The sequence below is a fragment of the Hypanus sabinus genome, chromosome 27, assembly GCF_030144855.1.
Source record: "Hypanus sabinus isolate sHypSab1 chromosome 27, sHypSab1.hap1, whole genome shotgun sequence".
NCBI classification, from domain to species: Eukaryota; Metazoa; Chordata; class Chondrichthyes; order Myliobatiformes; family Dasyatidae; genus Hypanus; species Hypanus sabinus.
In genome coordinates, this window is record NC_082732.1 from 16,400,177 (window position 1) to 16,421,685 (window position 21,509).

Below are 21,509 nucleotides of genomic sequence, written 5' to 3' on the forward strand. Positions count from 1 at the left end.
TGCACCTCAGGGGTGTGTGCTTAACCCACTGCTCTACTCTCTCTCTATACCCATGGCTGTGTGGTTCGGCATAGCACAAATACAATCTATAAATTTGCTGATGATAATACAACCATTATTGGTAGAATTTCAGATGATGACGAGAGGGAATACAGGAGCGGGATATGCCAACTAGTGGAGTGGTGTTGCAGCAACAACCTGGCACGCAACATCAGTAAGACGAAAGATCTGTTTGTGGACTTCAGGAAGGGTAAGATGAAGGAACACATACCAATCCTCATAGAGGGATCAGAAGTGGAGAGAGTGAGCAGCTTTAAGCTCCTGGGTGTCAAGATCTCTGAGGACCTAACCTGGTCCCAACATAACAATACAGTTATAAAGAAGGCAAGGCAATGACTATACTTCATTAGGAGTTTGAAAAGATTTGGTATGTCAAGAAATACACTTGAAAACTTCTAAAGATGTACTGTAGAGAGCATTCTGACAGGCTGCATCACTGTCTGGTAAGGCGGTGGGCGGGGGGTGGGGCTACTGCACAGGACCCAAAGAAGCTGCAGAAGGTTGTAAATCTAGTCAGCTCCATCTTGGGTACTAGCCTACAAAGTACCCAGGACATCTCCAGGGAGCGGTGTCTCAGAAAGACAGCGTCCATTATTAAGGACCTCCAGCACCCAAGGTATACCCTTTTCATACTGTTACCATAAGGTAGGAGGTACAGAAGCTTGAAGGCGCACACTCAGCAATTCAGGAACAGCTTCTTCCCTTCTGCTGTCCGATTCCTAAAAGGACATTAAACCTTTGCACACTATCTCACATTCTTAACATTTATTATTTCTGGTTTTTTTTCATGATTTTTAATCTATTCAATATTCATATATTGTAATTGATTTACTTATTATTTTTCTTCTATGTTGTCTATTGCATTGAACTGCTGAGGCTATATTAACAAATTTCATGACACACGCCGGTGATGATAAACCTGATTTTGATAGTGGAGAGGGAAGGTGGCCAGTACAAAGAGGAGGAAGGGATTGTCTTTATATTGACCATCTCCCCTCTTTTGAGCCAAAGCGTTAACAATTCCTTTCCCTCCTCAGACGCTGCTCGACCCACTGAGCTCTTCCAGCAGATTGTTTGTTGAGCCCAATGTCAACTCAGCCATTCATTTAGTGCGTGGGTGAAATGTTAATGCAGAGACCACCCACCATCTCTGGCGGGTGTAACAGTCAAACCAATGAAAGAGCTGACAAATTCTCCCCACGGCTTTAAGCCAACCCTGTCCCCCTCAAGCAACATTACGGGGGTTGGAACTGCTTTGGCTGGATCTTACTGTGCGGCCGTCACCTCCCCTCCGTCTTTCGTGCACAATAAGCAGCGGTGGGCTGTCCTAATAGGGGTTTGAACCCGGCTGCCCTCGTATTGTGAGCCCCGGGCGCAGTTCCTGCCCTGACAAGCAGGCGCTGTTACACAAGCCGGCCTTGCCAGCCAGCTGCCGCGGCACTTGCCCGATCGCAACGCCCGCCCTCCCCCAGCCCTTTCGGCCCCCCGGAATTTCTCAGCTCGGCCTCGGCGACTCGCCCTGGGAACCGCAGCCGAGCGGGCGGCCCGGGCCCTTGCGGAGGCCCCGTTGTCCGGGGAGATCGGAGGACAGTCGCGCTGGAAGGCCCCCGGGATAGAAACGCAGTGTACTGAGAGGGTGCGAGGCTCCATGAACATCATGAGTGACTGCGATCCTGAAAATGACAACTCGCCCAGCACTGCTGGTAAGGAGGAGACTGACTAACTGATACTTAGTTGTTACTGCTAGTGACCTGAAGCCCAGGCAACGTAAACGGGCAGCAGGAAGGTATCTTACTGTGGGTACATAACATCAGACTGTGGTTACATAAAATGTGTACACTCAGAAGAGGGTCTGAGTTACAGGGAGAGGAGGTTGGGCACGCTAGGACCTTAGTTGTTGGAGGGGTGACCGTTTAGAGATTTACAAAATCATAAGCGGCATATCTAGGATGAATACATTCAGGCCTTTCACACAGGGCAAGGAAATCAGGAATAGATTTAAGGTGAGACAGGTATAAAAATAACTTCTAAAAGACGGCTGGATAGGTATGTGAATAGGAAATGTTCAGAGGGATCTGGATGATATGTGGGCATATGGAACTAGCTTAGATGGCCACTGAAGAGTTATATAGAGTATGGGACCAGGACCTTTGGCCAACTTAGAGAATTATAAGTAGTACTCCTGGGTCCCTCTGTTTGTACAGCACTCCCTGGCACCCCACTGTTCACTGTGAAAATCCTACCAAGGTTTGACTGACTGAAGTACAAAACCTTGCACTTATCTGAGTGGAATGCTATTTGCCACCCCTCCGTCCACTTGCCCGGCTGATTGCGATCCTGTCATTTTTTGAGAACCTTTTTCAATGTCTATGGTACTAACTAGTTTGGTGTCATCTGCAAATTAACCATTTTGTGTGCATTCTCAACAATGAGCCTAGTGTGATCCTTGTGGCACTCCATTAGTAACAGCCTTCCAGTCTTCAACTATCATCCTCTTCTTCCTATTGTCGAGCCACAGTGACCTCTTGCTGGATTGCAGGCAATCTAACCTTGCAGACTAGTACAGAGAAAATTTACAAGGATGTTGCCGGGTCTAGAGGACCTGAGTTAAAAGGAAAAAAATGAATAGGTTAGGATTTTATTTCCTTGGAATGTAGAAGCTTGAGGGGAGATTTAATAGAGATATACAAAATTGAGGGTACAGATGAGGTAAATACAAGCAGGCTTTCTCTACTGAGGTTGGGTGGAACTACAACCGGAGGTCATGCATTAAGTGTCAAAGATAGAAAGTTTAAGCGGAACATGAGGGGAAACTTCTTCACTAATGGGGGTCATGAGATTGTGGAATGAGCGGCCAGTGCATGTGAGCTCGATTTCAACATTTAAGGGAAGTTTGGTTAGGTATATGGATGGTAGGGGTATGGAGGGCGAGGGTGCAGGTTGAGTTTTGATGAAAGCATAGAAAACATTTAAAACATGAGAAGTAAACATAGCAGTCCATTCTATCCCTTCTGCCTGTCCTGTAAGATCATGGCTTATTATCGACCTGGGCATGAACTTCTTGCACTGACCCCATGTACTCTGATTTCTTTTAACATCCAAAAGTCTATCAGCCTTGGTGACCAACCCTCCACAGCCCTGTTGGTTGAAAAGTTCAAAGACCTATTCCTTCTCGTCTGAGAAAGAGTGGCCAACCCTACAGTTTGAGACTGTAAACACAAAGTACACTGCAGATGCTGTAGTCAAATCAATACGTACAAACAAGCTGGGTGAACTCAGCAGGTCGGGCAGCATCCATTGAAAGGAACGAAGGGTCTCGGCCTGAAATGTTGACTGCTCCTTTCAACGGATGCTGCCCGACCATTTTGAGACTCTGACCCCCAGTTCTGGACATGCCAGTCAGTTCAATCCTCACCGTTACACACGCTCCATCAGGCACTTGTGAGAATTTGTGCCATTTAGTGAGACCTGGCTGTTCAAAATGCTGGAGGCTTTGAGACGAGTCTGGTTATTCTCTCTTTATAATATAAAACCCTGGTCTCAGGAATCAGATGGTGAACTATCACTGTTCATGCTATACGACAGATATATCCCTCTCTCGGTCATGAGACCATATAGAAGGATAAGCATCAAAACATACCCTTCATCCAACTGAGTCCACGTTGACCGTCTGAACACAATATTCCATATGCAGCTTCACCAGAGCTCCATATAATTGTATTTATACGTCTTTATTTTTCAACTTAAACTACATTGGGCAAAATGTCAGCGTGCCATTAGGCTTCTAAATTGTCTGTAAAATTTTAGTAAATCATTAATCATTGTCATCATTATGTGCTGCGTTCATGGTCAGGATCAGCTTCTTCCCCTCTGCCGTCCGATTCCTAAATGGACATTGAACTCTTGGACACTACCTCACTTTTTTTTAAAATATATATCGTATTTCTGTTTTTTGCATGATTTTTAATCTATTCAATATACGTATACTGTGTAAAGTATACTGAATAAGATTTAGTTGTTGTTATAATTTTTCTTCAATATTATGTGTTGCATTGAACTGCTGCTGCTAAGTTAACAAATTTCATGTTACATGCCGGTGGTGATAATTCTGATTCTGATTGTTCTTAGTAAATTTTGCTACAGAAATGGTTGGCTATTGCCTTCTTCCCGGGCAGTGTCTTTACAAGACGGATGGCCCCAGCCATTATCAATACTCTTCAGAGATTGTCTGGTGTTGGTGGTTGCATAACCAAAACGTGATATGCACCGGCTACTCATGCTGCCATCCACCACCTCCGTCCATTGCTTCACATGACCCCGATCGGGGACTAAGCAGGTGCTACACCTTGCCCAAGGGGCACCTGCAGGCTGGTGGAGGGAAGGTGCACCTTACACCTCCTTTGGTAGAGATGTATCTCCACCCCACCACCCAACTAAATAATTATATAAACATAATTCAATCCCTTTAAAAACAAATGCCTTTTAATTTCTCACCATTTCAGAAATATTCTGCTTTTATATTTTGGATGATCTCACATTTTTCTGCATTATATTTCCTCTTTTTTTTTAACCAAATGTGATGAAGAGTCTTGGCCCAAAATGTTGACTGTTCATTTCCCTTCGTAGATGCTGCCTGACCTGAATTCCTCCAGCATCTTGCGTGTGTTGCTTTGGACTTCCAGCATCTGCAGTATAGTGAGCTGGTGTTCATGGATGTTCAGAAATATGTTGAATAATTCCCGGCAGGTGTTAAGCACCCATGCACTGTCTGCTAGTAGAGATCAAAGGTGAGAAGTGAGGCTAACTTGATACACCTCCAAAATCACTGGATGCCAAGGCTAATTGGAACATTAATTTGCTACCCCAAAGAGATTGACAGTGGCAGTGCATTTGTCTTGGTTCCAGTGCAGTTGGCAAAGGGTGATTGTGTCTTCTCATTGTTTATCGTCTCGTTTACAGTGGCACTGGTGGAAAGCAATACCAAACCTGCAGGCCTGCAGCTGGTCAGCTCCTACAAGACTAATCGGCTTGGAGACCCTCTTGATCTTGTAGTTCTGGCAGAACAAATCCAAAAGGTGTGTATTTTCTCTGATAATGCAGAGCTCCTCTCTCATCCAGACCTCTGGTTATTCTGCACGGATGATGTAAGTCATTCACAAGAGTAGAGTTTCAGGCAGGAACTGTGGCACTTAGTGGCAATGGCCTACTCAACTGTAGAGGGCATCATTGACCAGATGAATCCTATTCCCTGCTAAATGAACCCAATAGACCTTCAGCCAATCTTCATACAAGCACAGTTCTAGTCAATGTTGTGGAACAGAATGAGGAATGGGAACCCAGCTCCCAGGACTGGACACCATCTATTCCAGCAGACTCAGGAGGAAAGCAATCAGCATAACCGGAGACACCACACACCCCGACCACTCCCTGTTTGATCCACTGCCGTCCAGCAAAAGGTTCAGGGCACTAAAAGCCAGAACAAGTAGACTGAGGAACAGCTTCTATCCCAGATACTTTGTGCATTACTGTGATAATCTGGCGCTGCTGCAACTCAACTTATTTTCTGCTACTTATCTATTTAATACTGTTTTTCTATTACTGTCTTGTTTTTATCTATCGCTTTATTTAATTGCCTGAGAGGAAGCCAAAGAGAGTTTCATTGTATCTAGCAAACACAAGTAAATGTGCAGATGCTGGAAATTCAAACAACACACACAAAATGCTGATGGAACACAGCAGTCCAGGCAGCATCTACAAGGAGAAGCACTGTCGACGTTTCGGGCTGAGACCCTTCATCAGGACTAACTGAAAGGAAAGATAGTAAGAGATTTGAAAGTAGTGGGGGGGGGGGGAGGGGAAAATGCGAAATGATAGGAGAAGACCGGAGGGGGTGGGATGAAGCTAAGAGCTGGAAAGGTGATACAGAGCTGGAGAAGGGAAAGGATCATGGGATGGGAGGCCTCGGGAGAAAGAAAGTGGGGGTGGGGGGAAGCACCAGAGGGAGATGGAGAACAGGCAAACAACTAAATATGTCAGGGATGGGTTAAGAAGGGGAGGAGGGGCATTAACGGAAGTTAGAGAAGTCGATGTTCATGCCATCAGGTTGGAGGCTACCCAGCCGGTATATAAGGTGTTGTTCCTCCAACCTGAGTTTGGATTCATTTTGACAGTAGAGGAGGCCATGGATAGACATATCAGAATGGGAATCGGACATGGAATTAAAATGTGTGTCCATTGGAAGACAGTGACTGAAAACAGGATTTTCCGAGTCCTCCAACGACTCATGGGTCTCCTGCCATGACACCGACCCTCGATCCACCCGTCCTGATATCTTAGGCTTCTGAATTCGAGCTGGACTCTCAGGCTGAACTCTTGGCGTGCGGAACAGTGGCCAGTCCTGAAACCCCGAGAACGGGTCCCATTCCCGCAAAGAACCAAAGTCAGCATGTAACTCCAGGTCTGGGTCTTCAAAAGAACCCTGAAAGGGAAAAATAAAGATATTAAAGATGGAAATAGGACTGTTTCTGAAGATGCAAGCAAACAAGCCGCTGTTTAGCGCCATTTTAACTTTGCTCCGCCTCCCTGTAATTCAATTACAAAGTGTCTCTCTACTGTAGGAAATCACCTTCCTTCTGCTCAATCCACCCACTCCCTGAGGCTCTGTTTCTAAAGTAACCGTCCTCCTACCCTTCACCCATTGAGACGTGCCAATTCACCACTTGAGGCACCAGTGCTTGCTAGTGCAAGCAGGTTCAAAATACTCCTGTGTACTAAGTACAACCAGAGAGACTCCTTGACCTTCCACCTTAGTTTTTACCTGCACTGCATTTTCTCTGCAGCTGTTGAACTTTATTTAGCATTGTTATTGATTTACCTTGTCTACCTCAGTGCACTGTGATTTGATTTCTATAAACAGTGTGCAAGACAAGCTTTTCGCTGTATCTCGTACCTGTGACAATAATAAACCTGTAAGGAGCTTGTATGTTCTCTCCATGATCACATGGGTTTCCTCCGGGTGCTCCAGTTTCCTCCCACAGTCCAAGGATATACTGGTTGGTAGGTTAATTGCTAATTGGCTCGAAGGGCCAGAAACTGCTACTCTGTGCTATGTCTCAATAAAATAAAATAAAGAGTAGGGTTATTATAATTTTATTATTAATCTGAGTGTTAGTGTTGTGGGGAATCAGAAGTGAAAATATTGGATGGTTATACTTAGGGAACAAGAGGCTGGTGTGCGTGGTTAATTTGATGGAATTGGCCAAAGCATCAGGGTATATCATTAATCAGTGGTAGACCACTGAAGTATTACTGTCTTCATTATCACACAGCATTCTTCTGTTCTCCTTCATTGGCATTTCCACCTTTGTCTCTCCAACCTCCCCTCCCCGTCACCTTATTCAAATTTGCCTGCATTTTTGAAGGGTGCCGTAGCTCTTGTGTGTAATACTCCAGCAGTTTCAGTGACAGAATTCAGGTATGTTCTGCCAACACCAATCAGATGGGGGCAGTTAAGAGTTTGGCAGTTTTTTCAGCATGGAAAGAGTTTATTTGGAGCATCAAGCCAGCTCCCTGTAAGACCATTTGGTCAATCCTATCCACCAGCTCTTTGCCTAGAGCCTCACAAGTTTTTGTCCCTCTAACATGCTCCTGAACTTCAGGAATAGGAAGTCAGAGTCCTCATTAGAGGTGAAGAGGGTCAGCGACTTTAAAGTCCTCAGTGCTATTTCCAAGGACCCGTACTGTGCCCAGCATGTAAGTGCAATTATTTAGAAAGCACAGCAGTGCCTCTACTTTCTTCGGAGTGTGCAAAGATTTGTCATGACATCTAAAACTTTGACAAACTTCTATAGATGTGTAGTGGAGAGTATATTGACTGGATACATCATAGCCTGGTATGGAAACCAATTCCCTTGAACAGAAAATCCTACAAAAAGTATTGGATATCGCTCAGATCATCACAGGTAACGCCGCTGTTGGGCACATCTACACAAAACACTGTTGCAGGAAAACAGTATCCATCATCAGGGACCCTCCACCACCCAGGACATGCTCTCTTCGTGCTCTTAACCAAAGAGGATAATTCCACTCAACTTCACTTGTCCATCATTGAACTGTTGCCACAACCTACGGACTCACTTTCAAGGACTCTTTACTTCATGTTCTCGCTATTTCTGGCTTATTTATCTGTTATTATCATTTATTTCTTTTTGTATTTGCGCAGTTTGTTGTCTTTTCCACACTGGTTGAATGCCCAAGTGGGTGCAGTCTTACATAGAAAGAAACATAGAAAACCTATAGCACGATACAGGCCCTTCAGCCCACAATGTTGTGCCAAACATGTACTTACTTACATCGATTCTGTGTTGGGTATTATTCAATGAATTTATTGAGTATGGCCACAGGAAATGAATCTCAGGGTTGTATTTGACATATAGGTACTTTGATAATAAATTTACTTGAACTTGGAAAACAGTGGGTATCCAGACTGCCTGTAACCTGAAAATACATGGAATTTGATCAGCAAGTCTGCACATACACAATAATTAGTGGAGCTGTAGTAATGAAGAGAATTTAAGGATAAAGTTGCACATTAGTGAGTTGAAATATTGGATGGAATTTAATCCAGGTGGGTGTGAGGTAATTCACTTTGAGAGGTCAAATTCAGGCAGGATGTATAAAGTAAACACAGGGACCTTAGAAAGTGCTGATGTACAGAGGGACCTTGTGATCCATGTCCATAGTTCTCTGAATGTGACAATACAACTGGGTAGTGGAGTGAAATGGTTACTTAGTTTGCTTACGTAGAATTAGTGGGCATACATAGGATAGGTCATCAGAATCTTTTATCCCAGGAAGGGGAAGTTTAGAACGAGGAGGAAGTTGAGAAGCAGGACCACAAAGGTAGTAATCTCGGGATTACTGCCTGTGCCACGTAGCTGTGAGTATAGGAGTAGAATGAGGTGGAGGATAAACGCGTGGATGAGGGATTGGAGCGGGGGCAGGGATTCAGATTTCTGGATCATTGGGACCTCTTTTGGAGCAGCTGAGACCTGTACAAAAAGGACAGGTTGCACTTGAATCCCAGGGTGACCAATATCCTGGCAGGGAGGTTTGCTAAGGCTATTGGGAAGAGTGTAGACTAGGATTGCTGGGGGGTGAGAACCAAACTGAAGAGACGGAGGAAGAGGCGGTGGGCTCACAAATAGAGAAATCTTGGAGACAATGTAAGAGGAAGGAGAGGCAGGTGATAGAGAAGGGACGCGCTCAGACCAATGGTCTGAGATGTGTCTATTTTAATGCAAGGAGTATCATGAACAAAGCGGATGAGCTTTGAGCATGAATCAGTACTTGGAACTATGATGTTGTGGCCATTGCAGAGACTTGGATGGCTCAGGGGCAGGAATGGTTACTTCTAGTGCCAGGCTTCAGATGTTTTGGAAAAGACAGGGAGGGAGGCAAAAGTGGTGGGAGCATGGCATTACTGATCAGAGATGATGTCATGGCTGCAGAAAAGGAGAAGACATGGAGGGATTGTCTACGGAGTCCCTGTGGGTGGAAGTTAGGAACAGGAAGGGGTCAATAACACTACTGTGTGTATTTTTTTTATAGACCACCCAATGATAACAGGGACATCGAGGAGCAGATAAGGAAACAGATTCTGGAAAAGTGTAAATAACAGGGTTGTCATGGTGGGAGATCTTAATTTCCCAAATATTGATTGGCAGGTCCAAAGAGTGAGGGGTTTAGATGGGGTGGAGTTTATTAGGTGTGTTCAGGAAGGTTTCTTGACACAATATGTAGATAAGCCTACAAAAGCAGAGGCTGTACTTAATCTGTTATTGGGAAATGAACCTGGTCAGGTGTCAGATCTCTCAGTGGGAGAGCATTTTGGAGATAGTGATCACAACTCTATCTCCTTTACCATAGTATTGGAGAGGGATAGGAACAGACAAGTTAGGAAAACATTTAATTGGAGTAAGGGGAAATATGAGGCTATCAGGCAAAAACTTGGAAGCATAAATTGGGAACAGATGTTCTTGGAAATATACAGAAGAAATGTGGCAAATGTTCAGGGGATATTTGCATGGAGTTCTGCATAGGTATGTTCCAATGAGACAGGGAAAGGATGGTAGGATACAGGAACCGTGGTGTACAAAGGCTACTGTAAATCTAGTCAAGAAGAGCTTACGAAAGGTTCAAAAAACTAGGTAATGATAGAGATCTGGAAGATTATAAGTCTAGCAGGAAGGAGCTTAAGAAAGAAATTCAGAGAGCCATAAGGGGCAATGAAAAGCCTTGGTGAGCAGGATTAAGGAAAACCCCAAGGCATTCCACAAGTATGTGAAGAGCAAGAGGATAAGATGTAGAGTATAGGACCAATCAAATATGACAGTGGAAAAGTGTGTATGGAACCGGAGGAGATAGCAGAGGTACTTAATGAGTACTTTTCTTCAGTATTCACTATGGAAAAGGATCTTGGCGATTGGAGGGATAACTTACAGCGGACTGAAAAGCTTGAGCATGTAGGTATCAAGAAAGGGGATGTGCTGGAGCTTTTGGAAAGCACCTAGTTGGATAAATCACCGGGACCGAACGATATATGTCCCCCAGGCAACTGTGGGAGGCGAGGGAGGAGATTGCTGAGCCTCTGGCGATGATCTTTGCATCATCAATTGGGAGAGGAGAGGCTCTGGAGGATTGGAGGGTTGCAGATGTCGTTCCATTATTCAAGAAAGAAAGTAGAGATAGCCGAGGAAATTATGGACCAGTGAGTCTTACTTCAGTGGTTAACAAGTTGATGGAAAAGATCTTGAAAGGCAGGATTTATGAACATTTGGGGAGGCATAATATGATTCGGAATAGTCAGCATGGCTTTGAGAAAGGCAGGTCATGCCTTATGAGCCTGATTGAATTTTTTGAGGGTGTGACTAAATACATTGATGAAGGTAGAGCAGTGTGTTGTAGTGTATATGGATTTTAGCAAGGTATTTGACAAGGTACCCCCATGCAAGGCTTATTGAGAAAGTAAGGAGGCATGGTATTCAGAACTGGCTTGCCCACAGAAGGCAGAGTGGTTGTAGACGGGTCATATTCTGCATGGAGGTTGGTCACCAGTGGGGTGCCTCAGGGGTCTGCTCTCGGACCCTTACTCTTCGTGATTTTTATATATGACCTGGATGAGGAAGTGGAGGGATGGGTTAGTAAATTTGCTGATGACACAAAGGTTGGGGGTGTTGTGGTTAGTGTGCAGGGCTGTTGGAGGTTACAGTGGGATGTGGGTAGGATGTAAAACTGGGCAGAGATGTGGCAGATGGAGTTCAGCCCAGATAAGTGTGAGGTGGTTCATTTTGGTAGGTCACATATGATGGCAGAATATAGTATTAATGGTAAGAATCTTGGTAGTGTGGAGGATCAGAGGGATCTTGGGGTCGGAGTTCATAGGACACCCAAAGCTGCTGCGCAGGTTGACTCTGTGGTTAAGAAACCAAACAATGCATTGGCTTTCATCAATCATGGGATTGAGTTTAGGAGCTGAGAAGTAATGTTGCAGCTATATAGGATCTCGGTCAGACCCCACTTGATGTACTGTGCTCAGTTCTGGTCGCCTCACTACAGGGAGGATGTGGAAACCATAGAAAGGGTGCAATTAGATTTACAGGAATGTTGCCTGGATTGGGGAGCATGCCTTATGAGAATAGGTTGAGTGAACTCAGCCTTTTTTCCTTGGAGTGACAGAGGATGAGAGGTGACCTGATGGAGGTGTATAAGATGATGACAGGCATTGATCGTGTGGATAGTCAGAGGCTTTTTCCCAGGGCTGAAATGGCTAGCACGAGAAGGCACAGTTTTAAGGTCATCTACAGAGGAGATGTCGGCGGTAAGTTTTTTTACGCAGAGAGTGGTGAGTGCGTGGTACGGGCTGCCGGCAACGGTGGTGGAGACAGATATGATAGGGTCTTTTAAGAGACTCATGTACGGGTACAAGGAACTCAGGAAAATAGAGGGCTATGGGTAACTCTGGGTAATTTCTAACGTAAGGACATGTTTGGCACAGTTTTTTGAGCTTAGGGCCTGTATTGTGCTGCAGGTTTTCTATGTTTAACGTGAGAGGAGAAATTTAAAGGAGAGCTGAACGGCAAATCTTTCACACAATATTTGAAGCAAGCTGACAGAAGAGACAGTGGAGGCAGATGCAATGACGATATTTAAAAGGCTATTGAATTGGTACTTGGTGGAGGGGTAAGTGCTTAAAGCAGGTAAATGGGATTAACAGAGATAGGCAGATTGGTTAGTATGGATGCAGTGGAAAGAATGGAAGGGACGGCTGGGGAAGAGCAGGGAGTCTGCTGAAAGACTTAAACTGTGAAGGGACAGATAGCAGGTGGCTCTCTAGTCGGGTAAAACTCATAGCTGGTTAGTTTGGAAGAAGAATAAAAAATGGATGATTGATACCAGAAGACACTGGAGCAGACTTGAGCTATTTGGCCCATCGTGTTTGCTCCGCCATTTCATCATGGCTGATGCACTTTTCCTCTCAACCCAAATTCCTGCCTGGAGAGGGGCTTTCACTTGGTTTGATCAGATTGTATGGGGTAAACACTTGGTTGGTATAGGTGCTGTGGGGCAGACAGCTGGTGCAGTGGGAGAGGTGGCTGGACTGGGAAGTGGCAGTGATTGGTGAAGACTGGTTGGTGTGGTGGGAAGTGGGGCAGAGGGCTGGTTGGTAGGAAATAAACTGGGGTAGAAACCAGTTTAGTATGGGGTAAACTGAAGTAGGTGCCAGTTTGTTGGGGTGGGGGGGGAGGACAGAAATTAGTTGATAATGGATGAAGTGAACTAGTCAACTTGTTGTCATGGAGTGAAGCCAGTAATTAGTCTATATGGGGCAGAGTGGAGTAAGTGTTAGGTGGGTGTGTGATGTAGTAAACTGGCTGGCTGAGAATGAATCTGCTCATTGACAAGCTGCTGAAGGCTTAGAAGGGGTCGCGTTTGTTTTGGTGCATTCGGGAGGGTTTCTTGATGCCGAGTATATAGATAAACCAACTAGGGAGGGATGGATTGGGATAAACTGTTGAATGATCTGAATAATAAATTCAGAATAATAAATAGGTTGTGGTGGGGTGGCCACGTGGCACAAGTTGAAGTAAATAGTTTGGTTCGTGTGTATCATAGGCAGAAAGGGAGCGAAGTTTTGTGGGTGGAGATGGGCAGATGGCTGGTTGGCATATCCTGGGTGTGCAGACTGCCCTGGGGCGGTGGTTGATTGGGATGAGTTGTAGCGATGCAGACAGCCTGTTCAGTACAATTCCGTGTAGTGAAGCAGATGCTTGGTTTGTTCAAACTGGACTGGGGGAGACAGCTTGTTGCAAGTGGGTGGAATCCAAGCATCTTGCCAGAAAAAGCAGTAGAAGTTCTCTTTGGCCAAAAGTCTGCTGAGAGAATTGGGAAATTGCGATTTGCCTGTGAGCTACTGATGGACCATGGAAATAAAAGCACTATCTCAGCCCCTTGGTTTCTTGTGGTTTTCAAGGTCTAAGTTCTAAATAAAAAGATCTAAGTACACTTCCGTTGGAAGTGAGGGGAGAGCATCTGTCTGGCTGGGCGGATGCTGAACTGAAACATCATCTTAACGAGAAGTGAAACTATTTTTTATTTACACTTATGATGTGTGAATCAGGACTGACAGTTGAGAGAAAAATCAGAATAAAAATATTTTCTTTCTCGTGTTCAGGATGTTGCTAAGTGCAACACGTTACATATCAAGTGAGTTGGCAACACATCATCTATCTGTGTCCCATACCAGTAAGTTAGATATGAAGATATCCATTTATGTAACCTCAGAATGATGTTGCAAAGGGTTTCACAGTAAATTGACCACATTTGTGTAGAACATGTTCAAGTCTTTGCCAAAATTTTTGAATGTTAAAGCTGCAAAGATCATTTAAGGAAATAATGGTTAGCATCTCACTTACAGTCGAGTGCCAGTGGAAATATTCTTTCTCTGTACCCCAAACCTCAAACTAGATTGGAGATTTAAGGCCTGGAGAACAGCTGTCAGTCCCATTTTGTTTTTGGAGAAGATCAATAGTTAACACGAGATTCAGCAGATGCTGGAAAACTTGAATGCTGGAGGAACTGATGAATCTTTCATTTTGTGAATGTGACTGGTCTAGAGAATACAGTAGTGGACTGTCTCCTTAAAGCACTGAGTGTTGACACCACTGATTCAGGGGACTTTTAAATCAATCTCATCATATCTGAGTATTTCTGTCATTTTTGAAAAACACAAATAATCACATGCTATACAAGTAAATACTGTACAGACAGTAGGCAGGGTCGGGATTGAATTCCTCAGGTCATTGCACTACCACCAGTTTGTAACATTTCAGTTCTTGCACTGATTTAAATAAATTAATTCAAGGCAACTGAGGAACTGAAACTAGTATTGCTTGGTTGGACCTGCTGTCCATTCAGTCCGCACAATATCAAAAAGCAGCTGAGAGCTAATCTAACCATTAAGTGCATGAAAGCAGATGCTGTCTGTAACACGGAAGATGTCCACCTTAGCACTGGCCATGCCTCTGGCCAAGCTGCAAGTTGTGCTAGCACAATTACAACAGCAGGAGAAAGCCAGGCCCAAGAGCGGAAGAAGATGGCGCCAGCAAACAATGTGACCAAAGGTGACGTCCTTCAGACAGTTCATTTAACTGCTTCTTTTACTACTACTTTCAAATATGATCCTGCTACAAACAAGAGCAAATCTGCAGATGCTGGAAATCTGAGCAACACACACAAAATGCTGGAGGAGCTCAGCAGGCCAGGCAGCATCTATGGAAAAGAGTACAGTCGACGTTTCATCAGGTCTGGAGAAAGAAAAAGTGAGAAGTCAGAGTAAGAAGGTGGGGGAGGCGAGAGAGAAACACTAGGTGATAGGTGAAACTTGGAGGGGGAGGGATGAAGTAAAGAGCTGGGAAGTTGATTGGTGAAAGAGGCAGAAGGCCATGGAAGAAAGAAAAAGGAGTGAGGAGCACCAGAGGGAGCTGATGGGTGGGTAAGGAGATTAAGTGAGAGAGGGAAAAGAGGATGGGAAATCGTGGATTGGGTGGGGGGCATTACTGGAAATTTGAGAAATCGATGTTCATGCCATTAGGTTGGGGGCGACGGAAATGGAATATAAGGTGTAACATATCTGAACGGGAATAGGAAGTAGAATTAAAGTGGGTGGTTATGGCTGTCACGATGAGGCCAGACTTGGGTTGGAGGAACAATACCTTGTATTCTGTATGACCGTCACATGTATGTGTGGGTTTCCTCCAGGTGCTCCGGTTTCCTCCCACAGTCCAAAGATATGCCGGTTAGTAGGTTGATTGATCATGGTAACTTGTCCTATGGTTCGGCTATTGTTAAGTTGGTGGGTTGCTGGCAGCTCATCTCAAAGGGCCAGGAGGACCTATTCTGCATGGTATCTATAAATACATAAAAAACAAACTCATTGGGCACAGAAGCAGATAAGAGGATTGATATGTTGTGGCAAGTCGCTTATTCCTGACTTACCAAAGCTTTTCCATCATCTACAAGACGCAAGTGAATTGAAATGATCTCCACTTGTCTGGGTGAATGTAGATCCAGCAACACTCAAGAACCTCAACACTATCCACGAGAACGCAGTCCAGTTCATCGGCATCCCTTCCTTCACTTCAAACATCCATTGCATGTACACAGTTACTGCAGTGTGTGCTGTTCATAAAGTGCACTGCAGTTCCTCCTCCTTTGGTGTCTCTCAAATGTGTGATGACATCTATCACCAAGAACATACGTAGTGAATGGAAGGATATGGACCATGTGGAAGCAGAAGGGATTAGTTTAGTTTGGCACTCCTTGAACTTCCTACCAACTGCTTTGTGAGTAAATTCACCAAAAGCACCACAGTGGTTCAAGAAATGGTTCACCACTCCCTTCTCGAGGGCCATCAGTGCTCGTCTGACCAGCAATCCTACATTCAAAATAGTGAATTAATTTTAAAATGAACTTTCCCACTTCGCAGTGTGTTTCCCTATTGACTCATCGGGGGAATGGTACCAGTATTTTTTATATATGTTTACTGTTAAACACGTTTGAAACCAAGAAGGGAATTTACTGATACTTCCAGTGCACAGCTAAATGTTTCACTTCATAAGCTTTAAAATTACATAAAAGCTGAAGCTAGTAGATGGGGTGATACATGGAAACACTTCCTTGGTCAATTTGGAAATGTCTCCCCATAAAACTCCTGAGGGCAACTGAAAGTTTAGGCGAGAGAATGGGGATGTGGAACTAAAGACGTTAGGTGAAGTTGGGTTTTAGATTCACATGCTGTACGGTCTACTGATCTGATTGATAGATTCACAGCTGCAGTGTCACAGGCTGAATCCTAATCTCTGTTTCCCCTCCTGATCTCTGGGTTTCCTCCCACATTACAAACAAACGAGGGCTGGTAAGTTAATTGGATGGTTTAAATTGCATCTGGTGTGTGGATAAGTGGTAGAATGTATGGAGAGTTGATGGGGACATGGAGAGAATGACAAAATGTGATCGGTATAGCCTGGGATCTCAGTAGCCAATCTGAATTTGGTTGGCCACAAGATCAGTTTCCATGCTGTTTAAATTCTGTGAAGCCTTGAAGTCTCGCCCACTTTGTGATTTTTGCTGCACTAAATAAGAAATTTCTTTTATTCCAGGCAGATGACTTCGTTCGTGCCAATGCTACTAATAAACTGACCATGATAGCCGAGCAAATCCAGTATCTCCAAGACAAAGCTCGAAAGGTACAAACAAGAGAAAATCTGCAGATGCTAGAAAACCAGGCAGCATCTGTGGAAAATGTTTTGGGCTAATATCCTTCAGCAGGACTGGAGGAAGAAAAAGAGTAGATTTAAAAGGTGGGGGGAGGCGAGGGAAAAATACTAGGTGATAGGCCATCCATTTTAATTCCACTTCCCATTCCCATTCCAATATGTCAATCCATGGCCTCCTCTGCTGTCGTGATGGGGCCACACTCCGGTTGGAGGAACAACACCTTGTATTCCATCTGGGTAGCCTCCAACCTGATGGCATGAACATCAATTTCTCGAAATTCTGGTAGTGTGTCCCCCGCCCACTCCTTCACCATTCCCCATCCCCTTTTCCCTCTGTCACCTTATCTCCTTGCCTGCCCATCACTCCCTCTGGTGCTCCTCCCCCTTTTCTTTCTTCCATGGCCTTGTCTTCTTCTATCAGATTCCCCATTCTCCAGTCCTGTATCTCTTTCACCAATCAACTTCCCAGCTCTTTACTTCACCCTTCCCTCTCCCAGTTTAATTTCACCTATCACCTTGTGTTTCTCTTTCCCCTTCCCCACCTTTAAAATCTACTCCTCGTCTTTTTTTCTCCAGTCCTGCAGAAGGTTCTCAGCCTGAAACATTGACTGTACTTTTTTCCCATAGATGCTGTCTAGCCTGCTGACTTCCTCCAGCGGTCTGTGTATGTCAAAAGGTGCAAGCAGCCTTAAAGTTATGCAATACCTTTGCACTGCTTCCTCATTGTTTTGAACTCACCCTAGTTTTCCATGGCCACAGACTTGCTCTGAAAAATACAGATAGCTGATTTGGTTGACAAAGCCCCTTTCCAGCTTTCCAAACCCCCAAATCGAGAGAATGTCACTGAGATCTGCTAACATGGCTGCTTCTGCATTGGAAGTTCCTGCTTACTTACAATTCCTTTGTCCACTGGTGAAGAAAACTTACTTTGCAGAGATCAATGCGATTAACTATGACTGAATTTCAAACTAGGAACCTTCCTGATTTCAGCACAAGTTCCACAAATACTGGGTTCAGGGCAAAGAATGGATTTGAGTTCTCAGGCTGTCTGTGACCAGAATAGAATAGGATAGGAGTGCCAGAGTGGTAAAGCTAGTAGAGCTGTCTCACAACTCCACTGACCTGGGTGATCTCCTGACCTGTGGCTTTGTTTGTGTGGAGTTTGCGTATCATCCCTGTAATCATGTGAGCTTCCCGTCAGTATTTCAGTTTCACCCACATCCTAAAGACATACCACTGATCTCGGGCTGGAGAGCGTGGGTGCAAATGATGTACGGGAATGCAGAGGGAATAGGTTAGATAGAAACCTAGTTGGCGAATGGGATTGCACTATGACCGGGCATGGATTTTCTACAACAAAATAAATACAGAAATATCAGGGAGTTATTGAGCACAGGAACAGGTCCTTCAACCTGCTGTGTCTATGCTTCCTGTGCACCTATCCACATTAGATCCATCTATCGCAGGAGTTTCCAACCTGGGGTCCACAGACCCCTCGCATAATGGTATTCATCCATGGCTTAAAAAAGGTTGGGAATCCCTGAACTATAGTCTCCTATGCCGTGGTGATTCAAATAGATGCAGAGCGTATCTGCCTCCAGCACCTCTTCAAGCAGTGTGTTCTAGACCTCGTGAAAAATTTCCTCCTCAGATCCCCTTTAAAGCCTTCTATCTCACACCTTCAACCTATTCTGTCTTGTCCTAGCCATCCCCTAATATGGGAAAAACATCCTTTTGCGAGTTTACATCCCTCTATCAGGTCACGCCCTCGCCTTTCTCCATTCCTTAAGTGTCGACTGTATGAGTCAGAGGCATTTTGTGTTCCTTCTCCTTCAATGGTGGTTGTATTAGACACCTAGAATCTGAAATTCATCACTGTTACTTGCTTTGAAAAGTAGCTGCAAACCAAATTATTTGATTGAGCATGTAGCCTGCTCTCTGGTTACATAAAAGCTGTGAACTTTATCTCCAGAGGCAGTTTTAGAGACCTACTTTAGAGTGGTTTTTAGCTTGTCCTGTAGTCATTGCCTTGTGCTCTGATCACATGACAGGAAATAGGCCACTTAAGAGCATCCTTTTCTAGATTGTAATCATTGTCGAGATGTCAGGCACCCTAGATCTAACTTCCTCCACCATCTGAGCTACAGTGTATGTACACCACCAATAAGATGTGCAACAGTGACAAAGATTTACCAGCAATTTTCATTACTTAGGAAAGTCTGGCTCCATTGACCATAACATGACCATCTTAAGGCCCCTTTCAATGTGGATGCTATCCTGATTTGCTGCATTTTCACTGGATAATGATCCATTCTAAAGGAAAACTGTAGTACCTTCATCACTGACTCTACAACAGATCAAAGGAGTAGCTTATCACCAGCTGCTTATGGACAATGATGACAGCCACTATCTTCAACTCGAGAATTGAATTTAAAACACTGGTGTTTAAGCCAATGTCTGCACAGCTTGCTCAACCCCTGCTTCAGTGGGTTATGAATGATTTCAGAACTCAAGTAAATTACTTAATTTGCATCTCTGAAAATCTGCTTTGTGTCAGTATCTGTTCGACTGTTGAATTCACCTGGCAGAAGGGGAATTAATAATTAAGTGTTGAGAACCTGTATTAAAATCTGTGTGTGTATATATATATTCTCAATTTTACACAAATTACAATTCAGTCAGTATTTATAGTAGAAAAAGTTCTGTCCATTTAGAGTCTAAATCCATTATTGTCAATCATACAGCCCTGAAACAGACCTTTCAGCCCACTTTGTCTATGCTGGCCACCAAATACCAATCTGTCAATATTGTGCTTTTTTAAAAATTCAGTCCTGTGTCCTTTCCTCATCGGTACGTTTGCTGGATCTTTTTGCGCAGGTTCTGGAAGAGGCCAGGAAAGATGCCGATTTCCATCACGTTGCCTGTAACATTGTGAAGAAGCCTGGAACAGTTTATTTCATGTACAGACGTGATTCTGGACAGCGATATTTCTCCATCCTTTCCCCAAAGGTTAGCAAGTTCAGATATTTAAGAATCCTCAGAGAATGAAAGGCAGCTATATTTAACTACTTCACAGTGATGCTACCATTGTGATGTGGTTGTGAAAAAGGTCAGGGACTTAATTCGGCCACTGAGAAGTTTCATCATGCATCAGCCAGCAGCACTCTTGCCTCTGCATCAGACCCCACTCCAGAGCCATAAATAATAATCCACCCTGCCATTTAGAGCTGGATTTAGGGATTGAAACACTGTCTTTCAGTTGTTAAGCTGAATCCCAGCTCATCCTCTCTGGTGGGCATAAAACATTCCATGTAAAATGGAATGGATTTACATCTACTGTACATGTACAGTAGATTCTGCTCTGTTTTGTTCTGGACAATATTTGTACCTCAGCCAACATTGCCATGACTAACATTCCATCAATATCTCAGCTAAAAGAATGTGCTGTATGCAATTGGTCCCTGTTTCCAAAGTTATTCATGAGTTTTTCATAAAGCTCCCAAATCTATGTATGTAAGCTATCTATGTATTTGTATTGGTTGTTTTTATTTTGTTCTTTATCTTGTTTTTTTTGTGCTGCATCAGATCTAGAGTAACAATTATTTCATTCTCCTTTACAGTCAAGTACTGGAAATGACATTAAACAATCTTGAATCTTAGTTATACACTGAAGTATACAATTGTCCAAGAGGTACTTTGGGATATCTTGGGGTGTTGAACTCTATGTTGGCCTATTATTTTAAACCTATTATTTCTGGCTGTTCATCATAGGAGTGGGGGCCAAGCTGCCCACACGAGTTCCTCGGGGCCTACAAGTTGCAACAGGACCATTCGTGGACAGAATACAAAGAAATCAGCAAAAGAGATGCGGAAATTGGTCTTATTGACAAGTTGTTGACTCAAAACCAGACACATTCAGAGCTCATGGCAGAAATTACAGGGACTAACCCACTGATGAGCTAATGTCTCCTATCAAGAACAGTCCTGAATATTCAACAGGTCCTGACAAAGACCTTTGGTTAAGAAATACTGTGCTTTCTCGCCACCTTTTTGAAATGTTTCTTTCGTGTTCAGGTTTTCACACACTACCTTAGAGCTAAGAAATGGCTGTCCGTGACTTGTTCGTTTGCCTTTTTTTAATGCAAATAGCATTCTCTAAATTAATTACAGATCACATAAAATAGCACAAGACAAAATAACGAAAGAACATAATTCAGTAATCATTAACAGCTAACATCAGGCCACAAATAAAAGATTTCCTTAACCAGTAGCTATCAGCACTCATATTTGAAATCAGCATATAATCTCATCTTCCTGGATAGAACCAAAGAATGAGATTAAGTGATTCTTGAGACACCATATTTAGTGGCCTATTCAATATTCCAATTTGTGACTGAGTTCATGAATTTCTTACGTCTACGATGGTAACTGGGATTATTTACAATTAGAAATGGACTTCAGTGATTCATAATGTACTTTCTTTAATCCATCACTGGGACAGTATCAGGCTATTTGCACTTTCAAGCTCATTCTATAATTTGGCTCTGTACAATTCTGTCTTCATTTCACAGGTTTTAACATCTTTGATGAATAAAAATTGATTTTACCTCAAAA

The 21,509-nt window shown here is 43.7% G+C and overlaps 1 protein-coding gene across 2 annotated transcripts; it reads left to right on the plus strand.

Moving 5' to 3' along the window:
* Positions 1 to 1,276: 1,276 nt before the first annotated feature.
* Positions 1,277 to 21,509, plus strand: c27h1orf50 (chromosome 27 C1orf50 homolog). 2 transcript variants are annotated; one of them, XM_059951808.1, is made up of 5 exons: positions 1,277 to 1,763; positions 5,020 to 5,135; positions 16,779 to 16,865; positions 19,773 to 19,904; positions 20,667 to 21,509. In XM_059951808.1, exons 1-5 carry the CDS (start codon positions 1,709 to 1,711, stop codon positions 20,856 to 20,858), a joined length of 582 nt encoding a protein of 193 aa, XP_059807791.1. In that variant the 5' UTR covers positions 1,277 to 1,708; the 3' UTR covers positions 20,859 to 21,509. The 2 variants fall into 2 exon arrangements, with proteins under 2 accessions (XP_059807791.1, XP_059807792.1); XM_059951809.1 differs by lacking the exon at positions 1,277 to 1,763 and adding an exon at positions 4,687 to 4,847.